Genomic DNA, 13,654 nt, shown 5'->3' with positions numbered 1-13,654 from the left:
CTGTCACTTTAAGACCTGACACACAGGCCCATTAACTGTTACACAAGCGTTTTCTTTCTCAACTGTTTACGTTAATTTAAAACAGAACTGAATGCGTTTACGTGAACACTCGCCAAGATGGGCATTTTGACATTATTTTGTGTGTATTTGACAGTTTACGCGCAATAAGCAGCAGAAAATAACTGAATTTAGTACTGAGAGGCGGCTTTATGTGCGCGCACTTTGGGTGTGAGCAAAAAAATCGGCAGGAATGAGACAAATTATGCACAATGTATGCAATCCCACGGCAAAATGTAAGCCCTGTAACACCAACAATATTCAATATTCATCAATACAAAATTAGTATTGGAAGCGTTTCAGATACATATCGATATCACTACACTGCACTTAGTTTATTTTTTCAGATGCCTTTTTAAAAGGCTACAATTTAAAAAAGTTAAAAAAAAGAAATTCACTGCTGAAATCCTCCCGCATTTGGCGGGTGTTAATGTCAAGCCCCACAAATATGTACGTGTTTCTACTGTTCTGGACAATCACTAAATATGACATTTTTTACATTAATTCAGAGGCATTACTATTGCTAAGTGCTACTTTTTTTGTGGTAACATCAGGCCTATACCCAGACCCAGAGGTTGTGTTGTGGAGTCCATTTGATGTGAACTGTTTTTTACTAAGATGCGCAACAGGAAACTGCACCTGAGCCTGCGCCTGCGCCTGCTTGAAACGGTGGCCTGGGGTTCGTTCATGTGAACTCACAATTTGTGTGAGAGCAATCATGATTAACTTGAAGTTAACTGCTATTGATGAAGAAAAAAGAAAGGAAGAAACAAAAGGCGGAATGAATAAACAAGAAAGGAAGAAAGGAAGGAGGGAAGAACAAAAACAAATGAAAGGAACAAAGAAACAAAAAAACAGAACAAACAAACAAGCAAAAGAAAGACAGACATCAACAAACGATAAAATTTGGATTCATGTGAACTCAAAGATGGTACACAATTTGTCAAACTGTGGTTCGGACCAAATAATCAAACCAAGTGTGAAAACAGCCTTAGAGTCTCAGGAACACAAGGCTACAGAGCGTGAGAAGGTCTTCATCATCCTCCTCCTCCTCTTCTCCCCAGTGGCAGCCCATCTGCCTCGCTGTGGGGTCTGTGGGAAGACAGCGGAGCTTGGCATGAGAGTACAGGACCGCGTGTCTGGGATATACAATGTTGCGAGCACTTTATCTTTCCGTCTCACACACAAACACTCTGGAAACGTCTTTGTCCCATGGCATGAGCAAGACAAACGTCGACCTCCATCTCTCTGCTCATCCGCCTTACCCGAAACTCACTGGCTATGAATCCTCTTACAAAAGCTTATTCAGGGAAACTTTCTGTCATGTTTGCCAGGGGGGCACACAGAGAACGGATCCACAGACGAGGAAGACTCAACCATGACGTGCAAGATGAGGCAAGGATTTATGACTGGTAATTAGCATTAGCCTGCGCAAATTTCCTTGCAATGGACTGAGACAAATTACATGGACTGGAACCACAAGGCTCTCGAAAACCGATCCCACCTCACGGGTCCACCAAATCCCAGAGCTGGAACATGCCAAGAGTGGTTTGGAACAGAAGGATCATGCACTTGTAAAACCAAAAAAAAAAAAAGGGCAGTGAAGGGTTAATGCTAGTCATGGCTATCCATCAGTCTCAAAGGCTTTTCCAATCGCTCCCCCGTCCAAAAAAAAAAAACGAGAATGCAAAGAGTAAAGGCGGCGGGGAGGGGGGCACTTCAAAGCCTTGTCATCTGGCATTGCGAAGAGCTGGTTTGAATTAACTTCAATTCTCCTTTCTGTTTCCAAGTTCATGGTGAGAGTGCCTGGGCTTCTGGTTTTCATTAGAGCCAATTTTCTTATCTTTTTTCTCCCTACTTTCTTCATCCTAGGGTTGATCCCCAGTAAATGCAACGTGGCACTGGCTGGGTCTAAATAAGAAGGTGCTGCCCGTAAGGCATGTATTGTCTCGAGAGGCCCACAAAACATCGCTGAGGAGGGGGGGAAAGAGTGAGGAGGAAAAAAAAGATGAGGGTAACCAGGAAAAAGACATGCATAAAAGAGGGAAAGTGAGAAGTGAGAAGAAAGGAAGAAAGAAAAAAAGTCAGAAAGAAAGGTAAAGAAGAAACAAACAAAAGAAAGAAATCCAGAACAAAAGTAAGGTGAAAAAAGAAAGAACAAACAAATAAAATAAAGATACCAAAGGAACAAACAAAGAAAAGACAGAAAAGCAAAATAACACCAAAAGAACACACAACTGAAAAATAGAAAGAACAAAGCAAAAAGGAAAGAAAGAACAAACAATCAAAAGAAGGATACAGAGGGAACAAAGCAAAAATAATAAAATATCAAAAGACAAAATAATGAACAAAATTACAAAGACAAACTGAAGAAAGATACAAACAAAAGAAATAAACAGAAAAACAATCGAATAAAAGAAAGAATAAATGAACAATCAAATGAGAAAGATGAGATAAACAAAAAAGAGAAAGATAAACAAGACAAAAAAAGACAATGAAAGAAATAAACAAACAATGAAAACAAAATATAATAATAACAAAAACAAATAAATAAATAAATGATAAATAAAATCAAAAACAAAGAAAACAAAAACAAAATAAAAGAAAAATAAGTGACAGAAATCATAGAGAACAGGAAGGAAGGAAAGAAAGAAAGAAAGAATGAATGGCGTGAGCAGGAAGGCAGTAGACAGAAATATATGAACTGTTATGTTCTCCCTCCGCAGTCTCGAGGGATCATTCAATCAAACGCTGAGAAACGTTTGTAAAGAGCAGCTGATGACAGAAAACGAGAGAGAGAGAGAGAGAGCAGTGGGAGTGAGACACGTCTCCTCATCTGGGTGGATCATGGGTGGACGCAGGACAGATAACTAAACTATGAACACAACCCGATTACAGATCATTTAAAGGTTGAGTCACTTAACATGGAGTTTCCTTTGACTCAGAATGAATCATGAGCAGATTTGCATGTAATTCGATTAACATAATGGCTCAGGTGCCCCTGTAACTCAAACAGTAGAGCATTACATATGTACTGAGTTACACGCATACTCTCGCGTATGAGGCAAACGCTGACGCAAATATGGTTTGGGTCATTCCACAACTGTGGTGGCATTTTCAACAGAATTTTATTCAAAAATGAAACTCATCCATACAACATTACTGTATTAAAATAACCTTTCTGCATTATACCCTCTTTTTACAATGTTATTAAAGGTCACACTATATAATTGCAATAAATAATCAATAATAATAATAATTAATTATAATAAACGACCACATGACCTTTAACCTAAGAAACAACTTTTTAATCAAATTTACATTGTCATTTAGCAGCAAGCATTTTTCATAAATTTTTTAATTTTTCGTAATTTAAATATAGATAAAATATAGTACATTTCACATTTGAAATAATTAGCGACAACTGCTTTTATGTAAATTATTAAAAATCTTTTGAACAATTTAACTTTTTACTGTGCTTATACATTTCTTAGATGCTATGTTTCACAACAAATCTCTTATTTTTTGGCTAATTTTATTACTGTATTTGAAGTGACAAAATTGTCTCTAATCAGCTGAATAATGAATGGGTGACATGCATATTTTTCAAAATCAAAATAATTGTAAATATTTATTAGGTCATATAATTTATGCCAAGTTGCAGTTAAAAGGTGTTTTTTAAAACTAAAATATGATTTTCAATAGGAATTGTGTGCATAGCAGTATCTGTCAGGGCAACTGTAGAATGACTGGTTACCACTAGTACAGCAGCCGTCTCTACTGGAGGATGAATCAGAATGAATGGACTGATAGAGTGAAGGTGTACATCAGGGTATGAGTACAGCAGCTGGCAACCAATGAGTCTCTGGGCCCTATTTTAACGATCTGAAACGCAAGTATCAAGCGCGAAACGCAAGTAACTTTGTGGGCGGATCTCGGATCCGCAAATCTAAAATGGGTTGGTCTGAAGTAGCTTCATTATTCATAGGTGTGGTTTGGGCGTAACGTGAAATCAACCAATCAGAGCGTCATCTCACATTCCCTTTAAGAGCAGGCGCGCTTGTTCCATGGCGGATTGCTATTATAACGGCGGATTTGCCAGGTGCGCGCCAGGAGCGGTTCACAGCCGAGGAGACCGACGTTCTCGTCAGGGCCATAAAACACAGAGAAGTGACGTTGGGGATGGAGAAACCCACCCAAATTAGCTTCGGTTAAACAGGCGTATAATAATTTGGGTAAATGTGTAAGCTAGATTTATGCCTATTTTTTCACATCTTCACGGACACAACAATGATTTCCCTCGTGTGTTAATATTGTTCCTTGTAATAATGTATGGTTTTCTACAAATGAGAACTGCTGCGTCAGTGTGTAGGCTAGATGAGATAAGCAAAGTGCATGCGCGTTGTGCACACACTACATTGATTACGGCCAAGCATGCGCCCTTAAAATAGCATATGAATAACATGCGCAACGCACCACTGACTTTAGACTAGGTTTTTCCTGGTCAGTGGCGGAATTGTTTTCTAAACCTGCAAAATAGCATCAGGGAATGTTTGTGCCGGAACACGGCTCCTCTTTGCGCTGAACCGCCCCCGGGAGCGCAAGTGTATTTCTTAGTTAACCGACGTGGGTCTGTGGAGGGAAAAGTCCGCTGTGCGCGGGCGAAATAGGAATGATACATGCGTCGGTGTACAAAGTCAATTGTGCTGGGTGCAAGATAGGGCCCTCTGAGTGATACGGCAACGTAAAGCGAGTCAAAGTCTTTACAAAGGTAGATCTCTACAAAACTTATCCGACTGATTCTCAATGGCCAAACTGGAGCATCTTAACATGGGTGCTGATGCAGATGAGATCAGGGGGAGCTTTGGGTCAGACTCAGCTGGCATCACTTAGCGTGAGGAAAAGCCGCTGAAGAGAGGTGCAGCGAATTTATCGAAGACGTGTTGGGGAGAGATTTACGACAACGGCCGGACAGACGGGCTGATTGGGTCAAAGAGAGGGAGGTGGTCTGCTTTTAAAAAAACAGGGATGAGCGAGGACTATCCTGTCTTATCATCGCCCTGCAGCGGGCCATATTTTAGCCATCTACCTGTCGAAGCAGCCTGAACGCGTTGGGCACGGAGGCCCCTCTTCAAAGAGCATCCCGAATCGGCCGTGCGCCCGTGCTGTGAGGGAAGGGGTTATTAATAGCCCCAAACACCAATGCTAATGGGGCTCAGCTTTACTGGCTCACCATCAAAGACTCCCATCAGCCCCTGCTACAGATAAAAGGGACAGTTCAACGGATGAGCAGAGCTTATACAAATTGTTACAAGACACCATTCTCCCACCGATTCTCCAACAAACCACCTACCGTTCATGAAAATCCCTGTGAAAATGGGGCTTTGCCTGGGGCTTTTCACACTGTTTGGCTGTCATATGGGTGTGTTAGTAGGCAATATTAAACCGGTGAGTTGGTTTGGCTCTGTTTTAAAACCTAGTGAGCTGCCTTCTTTTTAAGGGAGCATGAAAATAACTCAAATGGCAAAAAAGTAGGCAGAATAATTCAAACATGTCTTATTTTGACCAAATTTTAAGGGAGTATCGTGTATTCTTTACAGATGAGACAAGTTAGTGAAAAACGACATCCAAGATGGCAGACGATGCTAAAGGAATGTCAGTGATAAAATATAAAACAAAAAATACCGGGAACTGTTATTAAAATGTGTCACAGGGGACCTAATATGGCTTTTTTCAGTCTTGATTTTGTTTTTGAGGTCTCCTGGAATAGGTTTTCATGCTTGAATGTTAAAAAAACCCAAGATTTTTACATTGTTGCAGCACCTCTTTTCCCAGTCCAGCAATAATGCTCTTTTTATTTCCGGTCTCTATGAAGCCCCTCCTTCCGAAAATCGCAATGTGCTCTGATTGGTCAGCTGGAGCAGTGTGTTGTGATTGGTCAACTGCTTCGAGTACGTTTCGGAAATGTCACACTTACCATAACCGCGAGCTTCAACACACTACTAACGCAACTCAACCTGGCCTCGTCCTCTTTATTTGCAGATGCCTTGGGTGGGAATTATTCAAATGAATAATATTGTGATGTAAATGTTCCCGAAAGACAACTCAAGACTACAATCGAGGCGTTTCAGGACGTTCAGAAATAGTGCTTACTGATATAGAGAATAACCTCATTTGGACAGGACCTTGCGGTTTGTAACTTTACAGACTTTTTTCATGATCGAACAGCAACAGCTCACCAGGTTTTTGAAACAGAGCCCTTCTCTTTGAAATAGTTTTTAATGTCTTTCCTGCCAAAAAAAGAAAAGGTTCATTAATCCAGCTGATCAAACTGAAGTGTGTTTAACTTTCAGCTCTTAAGAGTCTGTTAGACTCTTCCAGCATTCTCAATCATCACATCCTATTCTGAGTTAAACTCAGTGGTGAAATACAGTCCTTCTACTGGCTGTGAGGTCACTGGGGTAGCCCATGCCCATCCAATAAAAGGACATTGCCTTGCGATAAATTCAGCCCTGAACAGGCACTCTCAGCCACATGTGCCCACATGAAATCTCTGACTGTGCAGCTGGTGGTAATATAAATAGTTTGAGGGAGTAAATAGCTATTCAAAGAAATAAATATATAATAAGCTCAGTAAGGCAAATTTATCGGTGCATTAGTTATAAGTGCGTCTTTAATCAATATGATGTCGCTGCTCAACCTGGACTGATTCTGCATGTTTCCCAAAAAAAGAGAGAGAGAGAAAAAAAATAATAATATATATATTTTTTTAATTCGACTTTTTGATTGTTTTTCATTACATTTTTTTACAATCCTTAAAACAATCCTTTAAAGCAAAACTTTACTTGTGAAGAAACACTAGTGTTGTTATTGTCAACTAAAACGGTTAAAAATCAGTTTCTGTAATTAAAATAATACAAATGTTATATTAAAAACGTAAAATAAAATAAAAACTTTATTGAAAACTACTAATGTTGGCAACAAACTGAAATAAATAAGTTTAAGTACTAAAATTCCTAAAACTACAACTGAAATAAAAAAAGGCACGTAACAAAATGAAATTAAAACTAAAAACTGAAAAAATAAAAATAAAGCTAATTCAAAATATCAATAAATACTATAACAGTATATAAACAATACTTAAATGACTGCATAATGTATTAAAATTTGTTTTAAGTATAAATGTATTTTCTCAGTTGATTATAAGTTATTTTTATGATTAAAACAAATGTAAAAATCTGTCAGTGCACGAAGACAAAATACACTAATTTTAAAGATACAATCAATTAAAATAAGTCTTAATATCTTATGCAGTGCTGTTTCTGAAATTTCTTGTTTTAAGGATTTTTTTGTCATTTAACTGGAAAATTTGACAAAAATAACATTATAATCAAAAAAGTTGATGTGATACACATGCAGTTGGCAGACACTACAAATCTACAGTTCTCCACACACTTTTGTCTATGTGTCAGTTTAAAATAACTTCCCAGTTTTAAATACATTGAATATTTGGTCCCATTACGTCTGACGCCAACACCAAAGCATCATGGCATAAAGATGCTGAGAGACATTAACAGTTTTATACTTGTAAACAAAGACTGCAATACACTTATGTAGACCGTCCTGCTTGTTTTGGTGTAAAAGAGGTGTATGTGTGACGACGTTACCTGAATGCTGCCAGATACTCAGTGTCCCCCATGGGCGGCTCCAGACCTCCGGTGAATGCCATGTTCACGTTAAAGCCCACGCCTGGACCGATGCCCACCTATACACAGACAAAAACAAGCCACAAATACAATTCTATGAAATATGTGGTGTAGAACTAAGTCTACTAAGCTCCCAGCACAGGTCTTACTGGAGCAGATGAGCAAGTGTTATTATGAATCATGCACATTCAAACATCCTCGGGAAAAGCGCTGATGTCACAGAGCCAATGAAGGACAAATCCCAACAATTACGACCAGAGTTAAACTGTAATGAGGTCTTATTTGAAAGCCAAATGGACTTTGACTAATACCAGAATTTAGGGGTACAACTGAGTCAATTCAATTTCAATCCCCTCATTAGTTCAGAGGCAGGAGCTGACTTATCGGATTAATGATAATGAGCATTAATTATAACCGAGAGAAACTGGAGTCAAATAAGGGGAAAAAGAAGAACACAACTGTCTTTACCATACAGTGCATATATTAGGGAGGCAACGCAATTTGAAAACGGCTGAAAATATATGGCACCCTGCCACGCGCCTCAGTGTTCAGCGCTCAGGTTACACTCTCGCTCTAGCCGTTATCACTGCGCCGTGTGGTGCTTTGCTCAATATTCTGCTTTATGCACGTGCGGAGCTCAGCTGCTCACGGCCTATGCGAACGCTCCACTCATGTACCGCTCATGCTTATCGGAACAGCAAAGTCTCGCTCAAATAACGCGCCAACATGACATTTCTATGTAGTAGCGTATATTTGTTGCTGTTTGCAATAGCCGTATTGCCCTAAAATAATTTTGGGTTTTCGGCCAAGTGCATCCAGAATTTTTCAGCTTCGGTTCCTGATCATGTTCTCCAGAGTGATTTGAGAATTATTCAAAGAGCATCTGCATCTGATCGTCTATGCAAACAACTCGCACGATAAACGTCACAAATTTTCTTAGTAACCTTGAAACAGTGCTGCATATTAAGCACATTTTCCATGTTTTCTCAGTTTTATATTTTACAAAATCCCCAAAACTGTTTATTTTCAGGTTTAAACCTGATTTTGTATCTTTGAATCATTGTATGCCTTGTATTTTGATTTTATATCAAAATTATAGTTAAATTAGGGTTTCTCTTACTGGAAAAAAGTTGTATTTTTTAAGCTGCTTCAAAAGAAATGCATACATAGTGTGATATACAGTACAATTCAAAAGTTTGTGGTCAGTAAGATTTTTTTTCTTAGAGAAAATAATACTTTCATTCAGCATCAAATTGACCAAAAGTGACTTTTCTGTTCAGGTTTTTTTTTTTTATCAAATAAATACAGCCTTGGGAAGCATAAAAGCATTTTGACCGTATATTAGTGTATATCAAATACTGTAAAAAGGCACATGAAACTCACCTCATCGGGGGCTCCGCTTCCGGGGAAGAAGTTCCCATCATCGTAGCGATGGAGAGACAGATACAGGACATTCGGATCACTGTAGAAGGCCTGTTGAGTCCCGTTGCCATGGTGAACATCCTAATGCACAACAGTACAAACAATTCACGTCATCTGTTCTATCCTAAAGTGATCATTAATCTACTCAAAACAACAACATTTGGTTAAGCAATGTAAAAATCAGATGCCGTTAAAAAGACATGCCGTCACTCTGGTGTATTCGCACTGGAATGAAACGCGTGTAAAAATCTATTCTGAGCCGTCAGTGATGCAGGAGGACAGTTTAAGAGTTGATTTCTTTTCATGTCTGCCACAACATGTCACGGTCAGCTTCCCCGTAAACAGCAGGTCTGTCAGAAGAGCCGTGTCACAGAGACGAGGAAATGAAAGCCATTTTAAAAGGCATCCAGAAACCCTAATGACCCCAGCAGAGTCTGCCTTGACGCCACTTGTCATTTTAAGCTACCGCTGGCCCAGGATGAGACAGAGACTGTCCCGCATACCATAAACTCGCAGAGTTTTTAATATATATATATATATATATATATATATATATATAAAGGCAGTTTATTAAATATTTATAAAATATATAAAAATACATCTAAACATGTATTTTGCCACTGGTTATGTTAGCATTATAAATATTTAATTTATTAAATTAAAAAAAATTTGACCTCTGACCCGATGTATGAAAACTCAAGCTCTTCTTCTCTTATCGAAATCCTCTGACATTTTTCTTTAAAACTTCTCGTTTTAGACTTCTAATTCGCGACAAGTGTTTTGTTTTGCATCTGCGTTCGTCAATTTCAGAAGGCATTTATGAACTCACTGGAGTCGTGTGGTACTTTTATGATGGATGCGCTTTTTGGAGTTTCAAATCCATTACAAAGCTACTGTAGGAAGATCCAGGATATTATTTGATATAACTCCGATTGTGTTCGGCTGAAAGAATAAAGTCATACAGTATACAGATAGGATGGCTTGAGGGTGAGGCAATTATGGGATAATTTTCATTTTTATTTGAACTATTCCTTTACATACATATTTACATATTCTCTCTCTCTCTCTCTCTCTCTCTCTCTCTATATATATATATACATATATAATTTATAGTAAAATATTGAAATATTTAATATTAAATATTAAAATTATACATAACTTTTTTTCCTCCACTTTCATGGCACTGGTTATGTTAGCAGAAAAGACAACTGTTGCCCATGCACATTTACTGAAAAAAATGTGTGTAATTTTTTAAATGGTATATGCCTCAACGGCGCCAGTTACCGTACGTGTCCGGATATCAGTTTAAAAATGTTAACTATTTGTGTAATTCAGTTTGGTGACTCTAGTGACAAAGAAATAGGAAAAAGATATTTATGAAGAAAGAACATATGAATTCATGGAATAAAACAAAAATACATCCAATCTGATTGAGCGTACACTTACCCAGTCAACAATGAGAATCTTACTGACGTTGAGTCTCTGCTGTAGGAGTTTGGCTGCAATGGCGACCGAGTTGAAATAGCAAAATCCCCTGTTTTTCGTGTCAAAAACAAAAGCAAAAAAAACTGCACGTGAGAGAGAACACAGAACCAGGGAAGTCAGCTGGTGTGTGTGATCTTGTGATCGTGTGCGTTTCTGAAGTGGACCTCCTGGCCTGATGGATTGTCTCATTTCGCTAATGACACGATTCACCCACTGCGTCCTGGCCTGACATCAGAGCGTAAGAACAGGGCCTGGCCCGCGGCCCACGGCAGAGGCACCAAACCTCAGTCGACTCCCCAAACACGGCATTGATGGAACAATCCTTTTATTTAACCTTTCACCATAGAGACTGAGGAACACTCGTTTAATTTAACCTTTCTGTAATGAGGGAGACGCACTGGGAATAAAGATGGGAGGAGCGGCTGTGATCCTTGAGCCTTTTAGAGCAGCAAAACTCATCAATTTGAGGGAATTTAGTCCCACATTAACGATACCTGACATTCATTTGCACAAACCATCAAGCTTCAAGATAATTAAAATTGCATCCAAGTTGCCTGAGCTTAACAGTGAGAACATCGTGTACCCAAACATCTCAAAACAGTCAGAAGTATGCCAGATCGGGAATAAATGGCACTTTTTATGAATAAAGTACAAAGTATGGGGCTGAAACTCTTACAAAATGAATCATGTAATCATGTTTCAGGGTTTGGTCAGTAAAAGGAAGCACTAAATGTTGAATGACAATGTTGAGGGCAAACTAATGGTCACTTTATGTGAGTTGTGCATTTTTTTCTTTAAACTTTGCTACCACAATTTGAGGAATGTCTAAATAGTTTTTTTTCTGTGATTATTATTTTCTACTAATATAAACAAAACATCAAAATGAAGTAGAAAAAAAAAAAAAAAAAAAAAAAACCCTAGCTATTTTGGGACAAAATGTTAGTTTGTAGATACTGATATACTGAAACATAATTAGCCCATAAATGAAAGAATCATTATTATTATTTTATCATTATTGTTCCTTACATTATCTTGGGTAACAGGGTTGAATGGTTGAATTTGACAATGCGTAAAAATTTAGAAAATTAGTTCGGTAAACAAGTCACAATTTAAGTGGTAACAAAGTTGTGTGCAAAACTTGCCACAGCTACCCAGCTAATAATAATAATAATTGAATTAATGAAATATTTAATTAACAATTTTCATTTATATATTGAATATAAAATCAACACATTATGTCAAAATTATTTGCTGTAATATTTTACATTTAAATGTATGTATTTTTTTTTTAGTTTGTGTGATCCCTGGAAATCAAAACTCGAACTAAAGTCGAGCTACAGGAACCTCTTTAATTCCTGGATCCAGAAAAGACATACCAAAGTCTACCGTACTCCTGAAAAAATGCCGTTTACAACACATGCTAGTCTTTCCAAATAAAACTGGCGTGAGTCTGTCTGGAGATAAGACTGGCCTACTGTGCTGAATTCACCTCACCGACAATTTGCATTACTGTACTGAAGCCAGCGAGAGCGCTGGAAGTCCTGCAGTCTTGGCCAGGCGATCCACTGCAGAGCTGGAATTCATTTATGTGAGAGGAGAGTGTGTATAACACTGATTTATGATGCTGTGCGTGTGTTTGAAGTGGATGCTGATATCGGCTGTGGGGTTTATTTTGAGATCACAGAGATACAGTGAGAACGTACATGGGAGTGCTCTCCTCAGCGTGGTGTCCTGGAGGTCGAACCACAGCAAAGCCGTTCTGTGAACACAAACACACACGATGTCTGAGACCTTAGAAGTGAGAAATGCAGAAGAACCTTAACACAGCAGGGGCATCCCAATTTGCGTGGTTATGCACTATTCTATGCGGTTTCGTAGTATAAATTGTGAGAGTAGTGTGTTCACGCTGAGAATCACAAATAGAAAAAGTTAACTTTAAATACCCGAATGATGCACTTAAAGGGACAGTTCACCCAAAAATTAAAATTCTGTCATTTACTCACCCTCAAGTTGTTCCAATCTTCTGCTGAACACCAAAAATAAGATATTTTTGAAGAAAATGAGTAACCAGACAATTGATGGACCCCATTGACTTCAATAGTATGAATAAAAAAAATAAAAAAAACCTATGGAAGTCAATGGGGCCCATCACCTGTTTGGTTTGGAACAACATGAGGGTGAGTAAATTATGACAGAATTTTCATTTTGGGGTAAACTATCCCTTTAAGTGCATCATCCGGGTATTTAAAGTGTACTTTTTCCGTTTGGAATTTTTTGGGTGAACTATCCCTTTAATTTACCAAAAAAAACAAACAAAAAAAACAATTGTGGAATGTTTGACACTTCATGCATTATGATGTTGAATGACAAAACAACTTATAACATTCATACACTACAAAATTGAGTACATAGTGCATAAGTTCATAGTGTAAAGTGCATCATTTGGGACACAACTAGATTGTTAAACTAATTAATGAGTGTATAATTTTATTAGAAATATAATTTAAAAACAATAAATTAACAATAATACAAATCAATATTTCAAAATAATTATTGAGTTGTTTTTAACTGGGAGTTTGATGAAATAAAGTTTAATTTATTTAGTTTAATCTTACATTACTGTATTTGTTATACAAAAAAAAAAAAAAAAGAATAAACAAGATAAAAAAAAGTCATATTTCAAGATTTCACTTTATTATTCAGTTCTAATTTATTGTAGCATTTTTTAAGTAGCTATCATCACAATGACAGTTGTTTTGGCGGACAGTAATAATTTTTAGATTAGCTGTTATTTTGTCATTTGATGCAGTGGTTCACATTCAGTGAGGACTCAACACTGGAACTTGTTGCATTGCGTCTGGCTTTGGACACAGTATAACGGAGGTATGCTAATGAATGTGGGTTCATTTACAAAAACATAATTCCAAAGTGACTTTGGGAAACGCCACTCAGACTTTCTGTCCCGTCTCTCCTTGACTCCTCAC

General features: G+C 37.8%; 1 protein-coding gene across 4 annotated transcripts in view; it reads right to left on the bottom strand.

Moving 5' to 3' along the window:
- hdac4 (histone deacetylase 4) overlaps positions 1–13,654 on the bottom strand; it is a 204,453-nt gene that overhangs the window by 21,645 nt on the left and 169,154 nt on the right. For all 4 annotated transcript variants that reach the window (XM_084421602.1, XM_084421603.1, XM_084421605.1 and 1 more), the window contains 4 exons: positions 12,374–12,429; positions 10,632–10,719; positions 9,147–9,266; positions 7,725–7,822 (listed from right to left, as the gene is read on the bottom strand). In XM_084421602.1, coding sequence (XP_084277728.1) covers positions 7,725–7,822; positions 9,147–9,266; positions 10,632–10,719; positions 12,374–12,429 — 362 coding nt within the window. The remainder of the gene's footprint in view (positions 1–7,724; positions 7,823–9,146; positions 9,267–10,631; positions 10,720–12,373; positions 12,430–13,654) is intronic.

Source organism: Rutilus rutilus, assembly GCF_951802725.1.
Source record: "Rutilus rutilus genome assembly, chromosome: 10".
Taxonomy (NCBI): domain Eukaryota; kingdom Metazoa; phylum Chordata; class Actinopteri; order Cypriniformes; family Leuciscidae; genus Rutilus; species Rutilus rutilus.
This window is presented reverse-complemented; position numbering and strand designations above follow the sequence as displayed.